Below are 18230 nucleotides of genomic sequence, written 5' to 3'. Positions count from 1 at the left end.
GTATTGCTCATTTGAAGCTTGTAAAGATTCACACCTTCAAGATAATGTTCCATGACGCCTTATGGAAATATTTTCCCCAAAATAATTTTTTTCCTCAGTTACAGATTGTAAGGACCACTCCACATTTTGCCCAAACGTCAAGGCAATGAACATGTGTAACGTCTCCTGGTACACGCAACAGTGTTGTGAATCGTGTAAAAATTAGGGAACAAATTAGTTCAATTGCGAATGACTGACGATGAGAGTTACTTGTACAAATTTCTCCATAAAATAAATTATATCAATTGTAAATTTCTATGGCAATAGTAGCAAATATACGTTATGACCGAGCTTCTGCCGCTATGTCGCTTATAGTATGGTAACCATACGTACATCCATAGGCACAAACTCTGGAAATGGTGCAGAAAATGAGCGACACACTATTCGATCAACATATTAATTTAATGACTGGATATGATTATTTTCCAAGTTTTTTTTTTATGAGCATACACTGGGATGAATTTAAAATAAACGTGCACGCTAATTCTACTGAAAACAGGCCTCTTAAAACTACCCAGGTTTCTGGGTAGATCCGGTCTAAATAATTAATGAAGATAAGACTATAAAGGGTAAAGGCCCTCCATAGAAAAGCTCTTACCTCCTAACTTTCCTTGTGCGAAAATGGACACTGTATTTACAATCACTCTTTCACCTTATGGTGAAATAAGGTTGGTTGTCTGAACCTTCGAGGAGAACTATACTAACGCATCTGAATGCAGAAGGTAGATTTCTACACTTTTTGAAACTCCAAAGCAATCAATTCCGATGTGAATATCTCATGTTCTGCACTATCGCCCAGGTCCTGCCTCTACTGTACTAAAAGCTACAATATTAAGACTGATGTTGAGTATTTTTCATTTTATTACTACAAACATTCCAGATCGTTATAGATTATAATATATAAAATTGAATAATCTGCTGTATTATATTTATTTGTTAATAAATTCGGTATTTTCTACATTTATAAGTAGGTACCATTTGAGTGAACTAAGTGTATATTAAGTTACCATCCTATTCATGTTTTTATATTGTTTATTGGACAATAATTTTCGATGTAAATATAATTTTTAATACTACCTAGTAGAACAATGACCGATGTTATAGGTAATTAGAAAATAGTTAGCATAAGTTAGTTGAATTTGAATTTTTCTCCTTGTGAAACCATGAGGAATTTCAGTTTTGTATACCCACGAACCTAAGTTTTTAGCTAAGTTCCTGTCCATCAGATGCACATAATACTTACCATTAAGTTTAGGAGTATGTTCGAGAGAATGCGTAGCAAACAAGCTACGGATTCCAAATATTTTTCCAGAAACGATTTTAGAGATGATTGAGATTTGGAACGTGCTGTTATGAAAATATTTATATTACGAAAGTTAAGGAATTTTGGAAATGTTGCTTCCTCCTCGAATATGTAAAAATTATGAATTTGCAATAATAAAGATATCTCGCCCATCTTGTCAATATGGTCATGTGATGGAAGTTGTATAAAACACAAATTATTGTTGAGAATGTCTTTTATTTCGATACCTTTCAATAAAAAATATATATATACCCAATAGTTGATAAAAATCCATAATTGAACCCGAAACTGATTTACATTATGTAGTTTTATCTCAGAATATTCCAGTGGCTTCAATGAACAAACGTGGTCGTTGAAGGAATATCATCACAAATATAATAAAAAAAAGTAAGAAATAATACCTACCATAATACCACATTTTCTCTATCTGATCTGAGCCAAATATTCACCGAAAATATACATTATTTTTCAAGAAAATCTGTTAGTTTTTGATTTTTGAACCAAAATTTCAAGATCGTTTGACCATCGTAGGTCTATGTTTGTCCACCTTTTATTTTCATTTGTCCAAGCACCGTTTGAGAGATATGAAAAAAGAAGTTGTTTCGGTGCATTTTCTGGAGCAGCACCCCCGAATTGCAGAAACGTATTTTTAATGGTATAGATAGATCATTTGTGCATCCACAGAATCATCTATGCAAATTTTTAACTGAACCCATCTTTTTCAGGATTTTTCGAAGGTCAGCTTTCGAGTCGTTTATCTCTCAATAATAGTAACCGTAGATGAAAGTGTGATACATATTCTGAAAGAGCAACTCTCCCAGTAATAAATCTGAAAATTTTATCCATCTCGGCACAACCGTTCGGTCTTGACGAATTTTTAACTGAATCCATCTTTTTCAGGATTTTTCGAAGGTCAGCTTTCGAGTCGTTTATCTCTCAATAAGAGTAATCGTAGATGGAAATGTGATACATATTCTGAAAGAGCAACTCATCTAGTAATAAATCTGAGAATTTCATCCACCTCGGCACGAATGTTCAGTCTAGACGAATTTTCAACTAAACCCAGCTTATTTTTCCATATATCTCAAACAATGCCTGGACAAATGAAAAAACAGGTGGACAAACATGGACCTACGATGTACAAACGATCCTGAAATTTTGGTTTAAAAATTCTCATTTGGAGGCGCCAACTTCACACTTTCCAAAATTTGCAATAGATAGATAGATGGATTTCTATGGTTCCGTGGATGGACACACAAATTGGGTGGACAAAAGTGGACTTGGGTTGGATAAACGATCTTTACCATTAAAAATACTTTTCTGCAATTTGGGGGGGTGCTGCTCAGAAAATGAAACGAAAAAAGTTCTTTTCCGATATCTTTAAAACGGTGCCTGGACAAATGAAATAAAAGGGTGGGGGTGCCAGCTTCACATAGCTCATAGATGGAGATGGATCCTTATATCACAGAACAGACCCATACTTGACTTACTTTATGCCTTATATTGCGATATGAGGATATAACAAAAACGCCTCCATATATGAGCTATGTGAAGCTGGCACCCCCACCCTTTTATTATTATATATTATATATAGGTATATATTGCTGCGGCAATATATACCTGAATTCTTCTCGTGCAAAGATTATAGATTATATTACGAAGGCGTAGAAGGGCCACATAATATTTTAAAAATATTTTTCCTTAAATTTCGACTTTGAAGTCGGAATTTAGTTAAATTCCGAGTTCAAAGTCGGAATTTAACAAAATTCCGAGTTCAAAGTCGGAATTTAACTAAATTCCGAGTTCAAAGTCGGAATTTAACTAAATTCCGAGTTCAAAGTCGGAATTTAACAAAATTCCGAGTTCAAAGTCGGAATTTAGTAAAATTCCGACTTTGAAGTCGGAATTTTATTTACTTCGGAACCGATACAGGCTAGATGCACAGGGTGTTGTTCTATGACGATTATTTCTCCATATATACAGAGGGGAGGGTGGCCTGGGAGCTCAATGTTATTTTATGGTTACTATTACAAACCTTACCTCTACCTGTCTACGACCATAATTTCATAATTATTCAAAAACATGGAACTAATGACAATTATCTCCAATAAAACACATCAAGTTTCTCACCGTTGTAATGACCTCTTCATGTAAGAAACATCAAAGCACACCGGGTGTACCTCCGGGGTGTACTGATTTCTTGTCCATTGAGATAGCCTCACGAGTAAATAATACAAGGAAATTTTTTCATAAAATATCCGGAATATACCTAAAGAACAGTTATGTCTAAAAAAATATTCACGTCATGTCATGTCTGTAAAAGGTTGTCATATCATTGTTATGATCTCTCATAAAAGAAAACTCAAATAATAATGTACACCCTGTGTACATAATTATTCATTCATTCATTAAATGTGGGAACACCTTGTATTATATGAATTTGAATATTTGTAGAAAAGCAAACTGTAATACAGGAACAAATCTACGTCGTCGTAGAACACCCTGTAGAAGTTCGGAACTGAATAAAATTCCGAGTTTGAAGTCGGAATTTAGTAAATTCCGACTTTGAACTCGGAAATTAGTAAATTTCGACTTTGAACTCGGAATTTTGTTAAATTCCGACTTTGAACTCGGAATTTTGTTAAATTCCGACTTTGAACTCGGAATTTAACTAAATTCCGACTTCAAAGTCGGAATTTAAGGAAAAATATTTTTAAAATATTATGTGGCCCTTCTACGCCTTCGTATTATATATCTATAATCTTTGTTCTCGTGATGTGTCTGTGCCATGGCATCGTATGTTGTTATATCAGTCAAGGAGAAAGATGTGTCAGGAACTTCACAGAAGAAGCGATAAAGAACAGATAAAGATTAAAGGAAAGGGCACTTTCCTCGACTCATGGTGATAAGAGAAAGATTCAATGGTCCTCCATCAATGGCCTCAATGCATGGTTAGGTAAAATTTATTGCTAATTCAAATTCACCTCCTCAATAATAGTGGCGCGTTAAGTGGTGACACTTTTATTGAATTGTACCCTTGTTTATATAAACAAGGGTTGTACTTATGTAGTGAGTTCATCAAGTAAACAGAGCGGAATTTAACCTGCAAAAGGTTTGTTACCAAATAAATCCACCGTAAGTCCTCATTGTCCTCCAAAATCCACAAGGCTCTGGTACGTGTATTTTTTTTTCGATTACTAAATATATATAATTTATAATAGGGAATACTCCTTCTGACAAAAATGATGTATTTTTTATGAAAGATCTTTGAAACGTCACATTTTGAAATAACCATTTCAACCGTTTCCCAAAAAAAATTATTTTAAGCACTTAAAAAAATGAAAAATAAAAATGGGTATTTAAAATTTAAAGCGTTTCATGTCGATTGCACAAGTTGGCAACATCGACTGAAATATGCCTTGATAATAAAGGACAACAAACACATTATCTTGATGAGATAGACAAAGATGGCTATCTATGAAGTCTGCGACGAACGAGGAAGGTCGTAAAATTTTATGGGATTTTTATGGCCGGTTGCAGTTGAAGCTCGTCAGTAGGCACCTGTAAATCAACAGCTGTTATTTTATGACAAGCTGATCGGACATTGTTCTTTTCATTGTCTGGTAGACGCTGTTGCCAAATCGTAAACTCGGAACCAAGCGATTTAAATTTGAAAACCCCATATTTGAAGAATGATTTTGAATAGTTTCCGCGGTGCATTTGAAAAAATCATGAATGAAACTCATAATTATTCAGTTTAAACTTGCATATGCAGTGATAACCCAAATTGAGGAGAATTCCCCATTTAAAGCATTCAGTATCACATATATTCACAGAAGACTTCCACATAGTTACCAACCACATATTGAACATCACTTGTGATTTATCTGACAATGATTCAAACTACTGAGACCCCACAGAACTATACATTTCACTATCGCGACAAAAACTGAGATCAGTACTAGATTTATTCCTCTTGAAATGGTCGTGCAGCTGACAGTTCTCCACCACCTTCATATTCTCCAATATCTCATCCCTGCTCATCATGCTCCTCTGCAGATTATCCATCAAAAATTCCATCTTTTCGACCTGCTCAACTTCCCTGCCGATCTGTTTACCGTACTCCACATTCAGTCTTCCAATGTCTCTGCAGAAATCTCTTCTTGTCAATATGTCCTCTTCGGTGTCGTCCAGTCTTCTAATCATAGCGTCCAGCTCTTCGTGAAGGTCTCGAAGTTGGATAGCCAGAGTTTCCAGCAGCTTCTCGTTCGCGTCGCAGATGTTGTTCAGGTGAATTTCGTCGGAGAAATCTGAAGAGGAACAGTCGCTGGAGAGGGGTTGTGATGAGGGATTGTCGACGTACTGAAAGTCTCCCATGGGTGTGTTTGGAATTTTGGCGGAATCTGGGTATTCTTTATCGGAAGAGACTTTGGTTTGATTTTGTTCGTAAATGTCGATTGATAATTCCATGATTAGTGAATTTTAGATGTTTTTGGAGCCCCATATGACAGCCACATGACACAAAAACTTCGAAGTTGCTAGATTATTCATTCATTCGTTTTTGACAAATCCGGCCATTATAAAAAACTCTATAGTTTCGCATTATGCCAAAAGGGGCACTTAGAGAAAAAGGTAGAGTCATTCGGGGCAACTGTGCGCACTTTTGCCTTTCAAGCCATACCCTGTTTCAAATGTTGAAGCTAGGAAAATTAAGACATATTCATAAGATAGAGAATTTTCTAATCTATAAAAAAAATCAAAAAGCCAACAAACAAAAACGTTTTCGTTCCGCAAAAATAAATTTAATGGTGAAAGTCGGAGTGCGTTCACATGTCCCGTATTGCGGGTAAGTGTGCGCACCCTCACGGGGTGAGTGAACGCAGTGCTTAGTGAACCACACAATCAAAACAAATTACAAAATAATGTCATCAAAATGTTACAATATTAAAGAAATGCTTTTCATTGTCAATACAGAAGCGCCATTTTATAAGCACTGCATTATTGTTCGTGCCACAATTCCTGGTGAACACAACACAACACTTGATATATTTCCCTGTTGGTGGCTCTTCATATTTTTCTGAACAAAAAGGACAATATTGATCGAGTCTTAACCAAGCAAATCAACAATGTCATAATTTATTCCTCACTGAACTAATGCACATATAATGAATCTATGCGCACACTTACCCGCGCACACTTTCCCCAGTAAGCCAAAATTTGAATTGATGTTCTTACAGAGTTGAGCAGCTAAGAGAACCTAAAATTTTTTATTATATATTTAGATTAATATGCCCATGATCGAAAAAAATATTGTTTAACACTGTCGTACTCGGAACTTGGACCTGGCAGAATTTGCAGAGATGCTGTAAATTAACAAGAAAATTAGTGAATTTGATTGATTGCAAATAAAAAGTTAACGAAACGTCGCACGGCGCACTCCTATGAAAAACTAATCGGGGATTATGCGCCCTTGCTTCACCCAAATGAATCCCTTTTTCACACATTGCATAGTCGAGATATACGCACTGCGCACACTACCCACTGCGCTCAGTTACCCCAAATGACTCTAATAGTTATTGGGGATCCTAAGAACTATTCTTGATTGTAATAATGAAAAGCCCAAAGTTCTTTAAAAACTACTCATAAAGATATTGAATAACTAAAAATTTATCTGTTTTGATCATTAAATATTTCATAAACATTGTTAATTTCCTCACATAATCTCGCCTGACAAAAATTAGAAATAATACGAAGTAATAAGCTACAAAGCGTCGACACGCGAACATGACAATAACTATTGTAAAATAATGGACCTAAAAAAATTTAATGCTCTAGGGAGATCATGATTGAAAGGCCCAGCTACTTTTTCTTGTTCTAGTTAAGTGAAGAAATTTCTAGTGATAATAAAAAATCTATTTTTCAATGTTACTATACATGGAATGCTGTTCATATACATCATCATATATAATTCTTCGTTCTGTAATTTATTATTATTATTCTGAAATGCTTAATGGATTTCAGTTTCTAGATGTGATAATATTGGGAAAACAAATCATCCAATATAAAAATGATTTATATACAGGGTGAGTCTTCGACTCGTACAAATATTTCAACATTAGATTCTTGAGGTCAAAAGAAAAACTTTTTTGCTATAGGTACTATTTTTTCCGATTCGGTCCAGATAAAAAGATTTGGCCATTTTAGGTTTTCATAATGAGCTGGAAAAACAAAATTTCCTTCAGAATAACAAGCTAAGTCTACACATCTGAGGATCTCTTAAAAATAGTTGGATTGGGTCAAAATACCTAATTTTTCGAATTCCACAGAACATCAGATTACTCGAAAACATTATACGAGAAAATATGAGGAATACTTTTATTTTACAAAACATTCAAATATTCATTAGAACTTAGTTTCAAGAGTTGGGCACAACTTAGTTTCAAGAGTTGGGCAGTTGGGTTCTTTGAATTCGATAAAACCGTTTGGGAGATAAAATTAAAAATGAAATTCTTTTATGGTTTTTCAACCGAGCTGAATCGGAAAAAATGGTATAGGAAAAAAGTGTTTCTTTTGACCTCAAGAATCTTCTATATATTGAAATATTTGTAAGAGCCAAATACTCACCCTGTGTATTAGGATGTTCAGAAAATGTGATTCTCCTTTTTTGATAGAAATACAACTCATTAAAAGAAGCATTTTACCCATAATCACACCTATACACAGAATAACATTCTATTTCATCGATGATTCTTTGAACTTAAATCTATTATAGAAAGTTTTGTATTGGTAATCTTTGGTGAAACCGATTATTTTGTCCAAACCTTACTTCTGTTAAAACAAAACACTAATCTTAAATAATACCCTCTTTATATACCGAATGAGTTGTTCTTGTCAATCTTATTGTCGCATTGGTCAAATCCTAGAGCGTTCGAAATTTTCACCAATTTTCATCCATCTTTCGAGGATTTCATGATCAGGTAGGTTCCATAATTCCTCTAAAATTGACCATCCAGCAATAGATGTTCGCATTACATAAGTGTTGTTAGGATCTCGGCTGATAGTAAAAGCTCCCATAACCAAGGACTGGCAGAACCTGGCACATATACAGATCTGCAATTGGAAAAAAATTCAAATACTTATTTCATTTTTTAAGCAAACGGATATACAGGGTGTTTTCAAATGTGAGGCTTTTTTTGACAGAAGGTAGAACTCATCAAAATGAGTCGTTTAACCAAAAATTGTCTATTTAAAATATTCAAGATGGCTGAGATACAACCCCTAGAAGTTCGACAAAATTTCATTGAATTTCAAGTTTCAAGTACACGGCACCTGTGACTCCGGCATCGCAAAAACAAAACAAAACATGAGAATATGGCTGGACAATGAATGGTTCAGTACCAAGTTTATCGGATTAAATGCATCAGGTCACTTCTGAGAGAATCATAATTGGGGTGAAAAAAATTTTTGAAAATCGAGGCAGTTTCTTGAAAGTGCTTATGTTAGCTCTGTTTCCCCATTCCATCCCATTTTTACGACGTTTGTTGGAAAACAATGAGATTATGATGCCCATTGTGAAAAAAATCGTGAATAATTTAGACGAATTCATTGGTGAGATTTTGAAGTATTATTCTATTCGTTTAACTTATGTCTTGAGTCTCTTCTGTCAGTTGGTATCGAAATGAGCCATTTCATAAAATCGTTTAAGTTACTAAAAAATAATGAGAGAATTCGGCAATCCTAAAGTTTCTACCACCGAAACCACATGGTCGAATCAGGAGATAAAAGTTTTTTCCCACAGCTTTACAATAATTCAGCTAAAAAACGGTCTAGGGTCGTATTAGGATCTATTTCAGGAATCATTTTCAATTTTTTTTCAACTTTGTCATTTCGAAAGTTTTGTATGGGTGATTTTCGGTAAAACGCTTCATTTTGGCCAGTTCTACCTTCTGTTGAAAAAAAAAAGCCTCGCACCTTCGCACCTTCGAAACACACCCTGTATATTTTAGTGGACTTATAATTTTGGTAATCTAAGCAGTTGATAATAGGGAACAAAAACAATATTTTTCATGTGTTTTCTGTTTTCTTTCTCAGTGAATAAAAATTAGATAGTGTTGTGTGTGAGAAGTTATACCCTATTTTTTTCAAAACATTTGCTGCCTACAGGTCGTCTATATGGTTGCCTAACCAAACACTGCCGACTGATACTTAATATCGAAACAATTTATGAGGGATTCAAGGTAATGTTTAGAAGCCTACATTAAGAGTCCTTCATCATATATAATACCTAAGTGCAAAATCTTAAATAACATCTTCTTAATAAGCCTGAAAATTCTCACCTTGAGAAGTTTTAATTCCTCGTGTGACAGTTTCCTCACATCATTATATCCTCTTAAGACATATCCCCCATAGTCGATATTTCTAGCTTCAATTATAAGATAAGTCATCGTTACTGCAACGTCGTAAAGTAAACATCCCTCATGACTGTCGCCAAAATCCAAAATTCCTTTCACGTGCCAATGTCCATCACGTTGTTCGACCAGTATATTCTGCTCGTTCACATCTCCGTGGATTATTCCTCTCTCAAACTTGTCCGATTTCGGAAGAACCTCAGCTGTGAACGCTTCAATAATGCTTGTTACGAGTTTTTTTCTTTTTTCGTCTTTCACTGCGAAAAGAAAGTCCTTGAGTTGTGCAACATTGGCTAACATCCATGGGGTATTGCGATCCTTGAATCCTTCATGGTAGAAACCCTAAAATGAATCTAAAGTAGCTACACAGCAAATAAGTGCACAACTTCATAACCAATCATATGGTTATGTAGGTATAACTTATAATTTTACTTCTGAAATACCCATATTTTTTTGAGGAGCAAATATTGTGATGAAGATTCTACTTCCCAAAGAAAGTTACTCTTTAATTTTGATGGATAAATGTAGGTCGGTATATTAGATATACAGGTTGGTCCAACGAAAACTCAACACCTCGATTTTCCGGCTTAAAAATGAAAATTTTAAGGTGTTTTCGTTGGACCACCCTGTATATTAGTGTTTTATGATGGGAGAGGACTATTCAATCTGAGTAAGGTCGTCGGTCGTCTATACTTTCAATGACAACAATAATATTGTCTGAAGATACTATATCAACCCGATCATCCCATCTTCGAATCCAATAATATTTTTTTTGGTCGATGTCGATGCCCGATAAGTTGTGTATATCTACTCAATGTTTTCACAATTGAACTGCTAATGATATATTATTATATTTAAACAACATATTGGTAAATAACTTCCAGATAATCCAGTCGATGAATTAATTGACTAAGCTCAAAAACTTCCCTCGAAAACTCACCTTCAATTTATCATGTAGGTCTGCCACAGCCGACCCAGATTCGTAACACAAAAGAGGAGTTATTTCAGTTTCTATCAAAATTTTACCAGGTATGAACTCCAATAGCCTTATAATATGTATTCCACTCCCTAAACTTTCCAGAAGAAAATAGTCACCCTTTTTGGTTTTTGTAGGAATTGGGCAGCAAACTTTCTTCTCCGCTGGAAACAAATAAAGGGAAATCACCCGAATGAATTCTACAATATATTTTCATTGTATTCCTACTCGGTTTATTCCCATCGAATTCAGAATTATTGAAGATAATAATAGCATATTATATTAGATAAAGTACTTCTTCCAAAGTTGTCACGTATCAATTTTCATTAACAGAACTATTGTAGATTTAATCCTATTTGATTCGACTGACAGAATTCATGATCTTCAATCTAGCAGTATCTTTAATACTAATTTGTCCCTCAATTCCTCTCATTCTTTCGAGTTGAATTTTATTATTGTGCACGATATGATACATGCAGATATCTCGGAGACTAAAATATCAATAGTGGACAGTAGTATGAAAATTGAGATTCACGTAATTTTGGGAATGCATTCATAATATGCATTTGAGTTATCAAAATAATTATCATTTGCATTGACCATGAACTAGCTCGAATTATTTCAAACTATACTTGATTTTCGCTCACCATTTTTTTAATTTCCCCTCAAATGCGAGTAGCGTTTGATAATAACGGGCTTCCTATATAAAAATGATACAAATAATAACTTACTAGAAATAATAATACCCCAGAGATCGTCTAGAAGTTTTCCTTTTTTCGTTCTATAATAGATAATATGCAGGGTGTATTATGTACTAATAATGCATAGGCAAAAGCAATAGCATCTCTTCACAAACCTTTTAGGGCAATAGCAACGAATATGAACATGAACAAGATAACTTGCTAATTTTATTTAGACAAAAATTCTAAGAAAAACTATATCAATTTTTTCTGCGAATAACGGAATTTCGGAAATGTGATTGGAAAAACGGAAGAAATACTTTACACTCACCCAAATGGACTAGGACTGCATTCTGCGCCTTAATAAAGTTGGTGTCTTTAGAATCCAACGAATTGATCACTTTGAAGACATATCCATTTTCACAGATAGTATGAATAAAATCATTTTGTTTTGATTCTCCTACTTTAATCAAGAAATTTTTATCGTCATAACCATTCAATTCTTTGATTTTAATAGCTTCGAGTCCGTAGTGATCATGTAGAATAGTTTCAACATCTTTTGGAGTCAAAAGGGCTCTAATATTTGCGATAGAAAGTAGAGTTTTCTCCGAGTTATCACTGTCGGCATTCATCTTACTAAATAAAAATTGAGATGTGCTCACCGAGAGTACTCAATTATGTATCTCAAGTCTATTCATTCGGTTATTCACGTCTATTTGAATTCTGATAATAATAGATCAATAAATGAAATAATAGCAAGTAATATTCAATGATAAGATTTTCCACAATCGGGAAACCACTAAGAATACAAGTGTTTCATGAAGGTGCTGTATTTTTGATTGCCTACCCTCGAAAACTAAATAATTTTTATGGTCAAACTTCATAAGGGTGATTTTATTCTGTGATTCCTGTCATGCCTAATACAAACAATAAATATTCAAGTTTGAATTTTCTGAATTGAAACTACTTTATACCTGAAATTTTCTATTAACGAATGGATTTGGGAGTAAATACCACTGGGGAAATAAAGAAGAAGTCATTCACCCTTAATCCAAAACCGCTAGGGAGAGACGGGTGAGCTATTAATTGCAATAAACTGAAAATACTTAAACTGTTTTCATAAACAACATTACAGCAGAGACTGATTACAGTTTGATTCTCCGAGTACATCATACAGATAGTCATTCACAACGACTGAGATTTCTCTACACATGTTTCAATGATGCTGGAAACTTGTTGGCGTCTTCAGATAATCATGGGAACCTATTCTTCATCAATATTGCTTCCTGTAAATTTTGGGGTCTTCCTGTAGTGGATTCGTGCACCTTACTGGCTTTTTCCCCTTTCAAATCTTGTGATATTCTCATCGGACAAAAGAGCAATGAAATACGTATAGTAAACTTTGAGAATGGATTGATTACAGCAAAGTTAATCGGGCATGCAAGTCCTCCAACTAATATTTCATTTTCCTCATGCATACAATGCCTAACTTCTTCTAAAACCGAAGCAGTTATATGGAATTTGGAAGACAATACAAAGCTCAAGATCTTGACTTTGGAAGAAGGATCTTATTTGTCATATGTAAGGAATAATACGGGAAGTGATTTGTTGAATCCGAAAATCACTAATAAAATTTCAGGTTTCCTTCTTGCCAAATTCAAATCAGATAATTGGTTGTTATACAGACAATTTGATAAATGTATGGGCAATTGGGTCTTTTGAAGTTTTGAGAATTATTCCACCTACCACTTGGAGAAATATTAAATTGAAACATTTCACATGGTCTTGGTGAGTACATTCTTTTTTGTATGAATATTTAATCCAGTTATGTCGATATTGCAGTGATGGTTCTATCATGGCATTGTCTGGAATTGATCCTTGTGTTGCTATTTATTCACTAAAAGCATGGAAAGTTCTCAAATTTGTTAATCTTCCAGAATACATCAAAACAATAAGATTTTTGAAGTTCATATCTTACAACCAATCGACAAATCCCATCTTAGTAATATTGTCAGGGCAAGGAGTTCTCTTATTTTTTGACCTCTTAGAAAACACAATTATAAGCGAGTTGAAGACACAAAATGAGATCGTGAAGTTGGATCACTCTGATAGAAATATATTTCTGGGTTGCTTACTCTGTACTGGAGAAATTGAAATTTATGATATCCGCACATATGTTGATAAACCTTCAAGAGTGGTAGCTTTGACTAAAAACAAATTGAAAATAAGATTAAATCAGAAAGTTCATCCAAAGAAAGTTATAGAGTTGAAAGAGGAGGTTTGTTTTGTGCTGACTGCCATTGAGGAATCGAAATGGTATTAATGGTTTGGTAATTTTTCAGGTGGAAGAAATGTTGAACATAGACAAGCTCCGCTCTATTCTCAAGGAGTACGGTGAATATCCAGAAAATTATCGTACAATGATTTGGGAACAGTTGTTACAACTTCCTCATAATAAAGCAGTATATGATGCGTTAATAAAATACCAGAGACGCAACGCATTTGAAAATTTGGATAGAGAATATCCTATAGAAAACAGAAGTTTCAAAAGCTTGAGGTGCCTCCTTAATAATTTAGTTACATGGTGTGGATTTTTCTCCCATGTTCATTATTTACCAGTTTTTGTTTACCCCTTTGTTAGGGTATTTCAAAATAAGCCCATTGTTTGTTTTGAAGCAGTTGCTACTATACTCTGTAAGTATGTCTTATTATATTATAAACAATTCAATATTCTATACGGGAATTTTCTCATGAACTTGAATAATCCCTGAATGCCGGGATATCTAACCATCAAATTTAGAACAATTTTTGTGCACATAGAGTATCATACCAACAGGCGGCGCTGAATAAAAGAGTGATTTATGATTTTTTTATTGTTACATTTTCAATTTAGCAATATTTTAGTGAATTGGTGTCAATATTGGTTCGAATATTTTCCACTTCCTCCCATTAACATTCTGGCAATAATAGAGAGCATGTTATTGGAGTGGGATCCGCAACTGTTAAGACACATAAATGACTACGGTATAACATCAAAACAATATGCATGGCCTCTACTGGAGTGCGCTTTTTCGGAAGTGCTCACCACCCAGTCCTGGTATGTTTTTTGGGACCATATACTGACTAATGAGCCAGCATTCCTGATTTGTACCGTAATTGGATACAATATTATGCACAGAAACGCCTTGTTCAACTTGAAAGAAACAAAGGAAATAGAAAATTTCTACCACAAGCAAAATCCATTAAATATGAAGAAATTTTTGAGCAAGTGTTATAAAATTATGGATAAAACCAATCCAACTATACATCCTCGTAAATACTTAAACATGTTCACAAATATTGAAAAGGATGTTTACCCCGTCTTTCAAGGATATCCCAAAGTCCTGATAGAAAATGAATCACAAAAATTGAGTGATTTGAAAAATCAGTTACAAAATATTGACCTTGAAGAGGCCAAATTACTGTTGGATAAAAAGAAACAAATCGATAAGATGTTGGATGGTGACTTAGAAAATATTGAGAAAAAGAGATTGTATGGTAAGATTCAGGGATTTCACAATAAGAATAAAGGCACAGTAGACTTCTCAACTTTCAGTTGCTTGTTTCTGTTTTCATTTATCACTTCTCAAAAACCTTGATCACCTGCTTTTATCTCAAATTAGAGCACCTTCTATCCCACCAGCTTGAAAAATATTCTTTTCACCTCAAGATATGACCTCAACATAACAGAGTAGGTACAGCTGAAATAACCAACCAAAAAAAAGCTGCTTCACAAATTCGAGAAGGATACCTATCTCATGAAATCATTTCAGAAATTGAAACACCATAGACTCAAAAGAGATCAGGGGAAAATGCCAAAGTGAAAGTTGTTCAAGGCTTTAACATTGATATATTTCTGATGGTTCGAATTTTCTGATTATTTCAGCACTGTTATCCATCAGATATATGTCGAATGGTCATTTTTGATCGGAAGCCCTTGATCTACTATTTTCATCTTTCAATGCATCTCATCCTTAGCCACAAAATGCTTTTTAACCCTCAGCCTAAAACTCATACTAGTTTAACTATGTCCAGAAATGAAAAAGGCTTGCAATGAGAAACTCCAGGACCAACAGATCAAAGCCAAACAACATCTGCAACGTCTGACCAAGCTCCGAAAAAAATTTGACGAACACCAGGCCAAAATTTTGAATTATTCAAGAAATGACCTAATCAGAAAAAAATTACTCGTCACAGATATGATGTGCAACGAAATAGAAACCAATAGCAAAGCCGACGAATATTTGGCTGAAAAGGCGGAGACTATGTTGCTACGTCATTATTCAGAGCTTATGAGGCACAAAATGCAGATCGAAGCTTTATTACATGAAGAATCAAGTTCCATTGATGAACCTCAGCTACATGAAACAATCAGAAGAGAGCACAAGAAGATACTGAGGGAAGTTAAGAAGGTGAACACGAATACACGAATCAGAAATTCAATTGACTACTTTTCATAATTTTTAGATATCACAATCTCCAGATGCTGAAAACAGAATAAGACAGTACAATATAGTTTCAAGTTTATTAGCCATCGATGACTTGATCAGGAAAGTAGAATCTGCACTTGCTAAAGAACTTTCAAGTGAATATTTAGATCTGACGAAAAGTGAAAGCTGTCTCAAAGTAAGATAGATAACTCAATACAAAAAATACTATTTAAACTGAATTCATTTTGAGTATTTTCTATATTTCAGAATATACAACTTCGAACTGAAACTGAAGAATTGGAGGCTGAAGTTAGCAATTTGTTGAATGCTCTCTCAAAATCCAGGATAGATGAAAGTAGATCTAAAATTTCTACAGGTGCCACGACAAACACACAATCATCTGAATTATTGAGAATATGTAGGAACTATCCATGGAATACTTCAAGGATAGAATCAGTGTCCTCAAGTGAAAGCTATCCCCCCAGTGAAAATATTTCCAAAAAAGAGAGTGAAAATCCCAAAATGATAAGGAATATCAAAAGATTTAGGAGGAGAGTTGCTAAAAAGTCAGTGAGATTTGCTGGCTCAAAGAAAATAAAATAGTATCTTTTTGAAATATAAAAATGTACTTAATATAATTTAGTATTAAGAACATTATAAATAATCTGACAATTTAATCCATCATAAAGATAAAAGTCACATGCTTTTTATGAGAATATAGTATGCCTTCATAATTGATGGCTTATATATTGTTGATAAGTAAAAATGTACGAGTAGTATAATAAAGTCATTTTTATGATGTAGGTATCATGGTTTTTTTAATTAACTATGAGATACTAATTTTCCTGCTTCTGTCTGTGAAACCACACACAGTGTATATTGAACTTACTTTCAATTCTCATTCCATTCTTGACAAAGTTTTTTCAGCAATGAAAATAGCACAAAATTGACATTTTGTGATGGGGAAATTATTTCTGATTGCTTTTAGGCTCCAAGTTATGACTTGTAAATTGTAGGGTATGGCTTTACATATTAAATCGGAAGTAATACAAGATCAATGGTTTAAATAATTCATTGGTTTAATTATTGCAAAAGAGTACAAAATCTAAATACATGTGGAATTATTGATTACGGAATATGATTCACACACAGGTACAATATCAATAACTATGGTAATTTTACTCCAATTAAAAATCACAAACTATATAAACTATAAAATCAAAATATAGATTAAATTTTCCCAGCCTTTAGTTGAGCAAGATAGAACATCCGCAGGTACCATTATATGGTATCTTTTAATTACCAATGAGTTACATGATAATATCACTTAATTCTTAATTGAGGAGCATCAACACTATTTAAAGATGATTGAAATCGAATACTTGACCTAAGAATACTTAAGGAATGCTCGTTGAAAAATATATAAATTCACAGAGTAGGTATATTTAATATCAACATAAAATTTGAGAAAACTGAGACAATTCAAAAATAACCATTCATTTTTACCAGCATCAAGATCATAAACTTATTTCGGGTTATGAAACAAAAGCAGAAAGTACACCTGCATCTTTGTTGATGTTTGATTCTTCAAAAAATAATACAGTATAAATTATTCTTTATAAAGGAAAAATGAATGGGTACTTGTGTCCTTTGTTTCCCTACTTTAATGTTCTCAATATTGTACCAAACTCATTAAAGGACATTTAATTTTCGCCCTACCATTAAATTCTTTCAATTCAATCACTACAAGACAACCTGAAACATTACCGCCAACATCTTTTACAAGCGAACAGGCTGTCTGTAGAGTTCCACCAGTTCCTAATAAATCATCAACAATTAAAACATTAGAACCTTGCTCTATTGCATCTGTAGATATTTCCAGAGTATCCTGAAATAAGAAATTTCAGTCAACACACCTAACCATATTTCAGTTGAACTTACAGTTCCATATTCTAAAGAATACTCCGCTGTCTTCTTGGGGCCTGGCAGTTTACCCTTTTTCCTTATTGGTACAAAAGGAATTTGTAAATCTAGAGCTACTAGTGTTCCAAACAGAAAACCCCTAGAGTCCAATGCAACAACCACATCTGGACGAACAGCAAAAGACTTTGCACTGTAGATCAATAAATCTTTGAGAACAGCAAAGATCTCGGGATTTTGTAGAACAGAAAAAATATCCCTGAAAAAATAAACAATCAGCACTTTAATTTGTGTAGAAGTTTTTTTAATACCTGAAGATCACACCTGGTTTTGGAAAATCCGGGTAGGATTTAATATTATCCTTAATTAATTGTTTCTTACTCTCGTTTGATGCCATGATTGAAACGAATGACCGCAGTTGCTCAAGTTTTGATC

The 18230-nt window shown here is 34.0% G+C and overlaps 4 protein-coding genes across 6 annotated transcripts in view; 2 read left to right on the top strand and 2 right to left on the bottom strand.

Annotated features, from left to right (window-relative positions):
- Positions 1–1548, top strand: part of LOC123308586 (protein madd-4) — a 464545-nt gene extending 462997 nt beyond the window's left edge. For all 3 annotated transcript variants that reach the window (XM_044891314.1, XM_044891315.1, XM_044891316.1), the window contains one exon: positions 99–1548. In XM_044891314.1, coding sequence (XP_044747249.1) covers positions 99–205 — 107 coding nt within the window. In that variant the 3' untranslated portion in view covers positions 206–1548. The remainder of the gene's footprint in view (positions 1–98) is intronic.
- Positions 1549–7901: 6353 nt separating this feature from the next.
- Positions 7902–12192, bottom strand: LOC123307210 (hydroxylysine kinase). Its single transcript, XM_044889430.1, has 4 exons — positions 11738–12192; positions 10691–10890; positions 9679–10092; positions 7902–8452 (listed from the first exon to the last, which is right to left on the bottom strand). The coding sequence occupies exons 1-4, from the start codon at positions 12036–12038 to the stop codon at positions 8255–8257; spliced, it is 1113 nt and encodes a 370-aa protein (XP_044745365.1). The 5' UTR covers positions 12039–12192; the 3' UTR covers positions 7902–8254.
- A 145-nt stretch (positions 12193–12337) lies between these two features.
- Positions 12338–16678, top strand: LOC123307208 (TBC1 domain family member 31). Its single transcript, XM_044889429.1, has 9 exons — positions 12338–12480; positions 12558–12987; positions 13046–13194; positions 13249–13684; positions 13749–14100; positions 14311–14943; positions 15481–15857; positions 15913–16071; positions 16143–16678. Exons 1-9 carry the CDS (start codon positions 12401–12403, stop codon positions 16476–16478), a joined length of 2952 nt encoding a protein of 983 aa, XP_044745364.1. The 5' UTR covers positions 12338–12400; the 3' UTR covers positions 16479–16678.
- Positions 16679–17302: 624 nt separating this feature from the next.
- LOC123307207 (adenine phosphoribosyltransferase-like) overlaps positions 17303–18230 on the bottom strand; it is a 1031-nt gene continuing 103 nt past the window's right edge. The window contains exons 1-3 of the mRNA XM_044889428.1: positions 18107–18230; positions 17817–18054; positions 17303–17763 (exon numbers count right to left, since the gene is read on the bottom strand). The exon at positions 18107–18230 is cut by the window's right edge and continues 103 nt beyond it. Coding sequence (XP_044745363.1) covers positions 17548–17763; positions 17817–18054; positions 18107–18192 — 540 coding nt within the window. The 5' untranslated portion in view covers positions 18193–18230 and the 3' untranslated portion in view covers positions 17303–17547. The remainder of the gene's footprint in view (positions 17764–17816; positions 18055–18106) is intronic.

The sequence above is a fragment of the Coccinella septempunctata genome, chromosome 2 (assembly GCF_907165205.1).
Source record: "Coccinella septempunctata chromosome 2, icCocSept1.1, whole genome shotgun sequence".
NCBI classification, from domain to species: Eukaryota; Metazoa; Arthropoda; class Insecta; order Coleoptera; family Coccinellidae; genus Coccinella; species Coccinella septempunctata.
Note: the sequence above shows the minus strand (reverse complement) of the source record. Positions and strands in the feature narration are given on the sequence as shown.

Bases quoted from the DNA above. Each gene is read 5' to 3' on its own strand.
- LOC123307210 (XM_044889430.1), bottom strand. From the start codon at position 12,038: ATGAATGCCGACAGTGATAACTCGGAGAAAACTCTACTTTCTATCGCA. The intron at 10,891-11,737 runs GTGAGTGTAAAG...ATTTGTTTCCAG, and splicing joins TGCAGTCCTAGTCCATTTGG to CGGAGAAGAAAGTTTGCTGC. The intron at 10,093-10,690 runs GTGAGTTTTCGA...GATTCATTTTAG, and splicing joins ACCTACATGATAAATTGAAG to GGTTTCTACCATGAAGGATT.
- LOC123307208 (XM_044889429.1), top strand. From the start codon at position 12,401: ATGGATTTGGGAGTAAATACCACTGGGGAAATAAAGAAGAAGTCATTC. The intron at 13,195-13,248 runs GTGAGTACATTC...TCGATATTGCAG, and splicing joins AAACATTTCACATGGTCTTG to TGATGGTTCTATCATGGCAT. The intron at 14,944-15,480 runs GTAAGATTCAGG...AACTATGTCCAG, and splicing joins TGAGAAAAAGAGATTGTATG to AAATGAAAAAGGCTTGCAAT.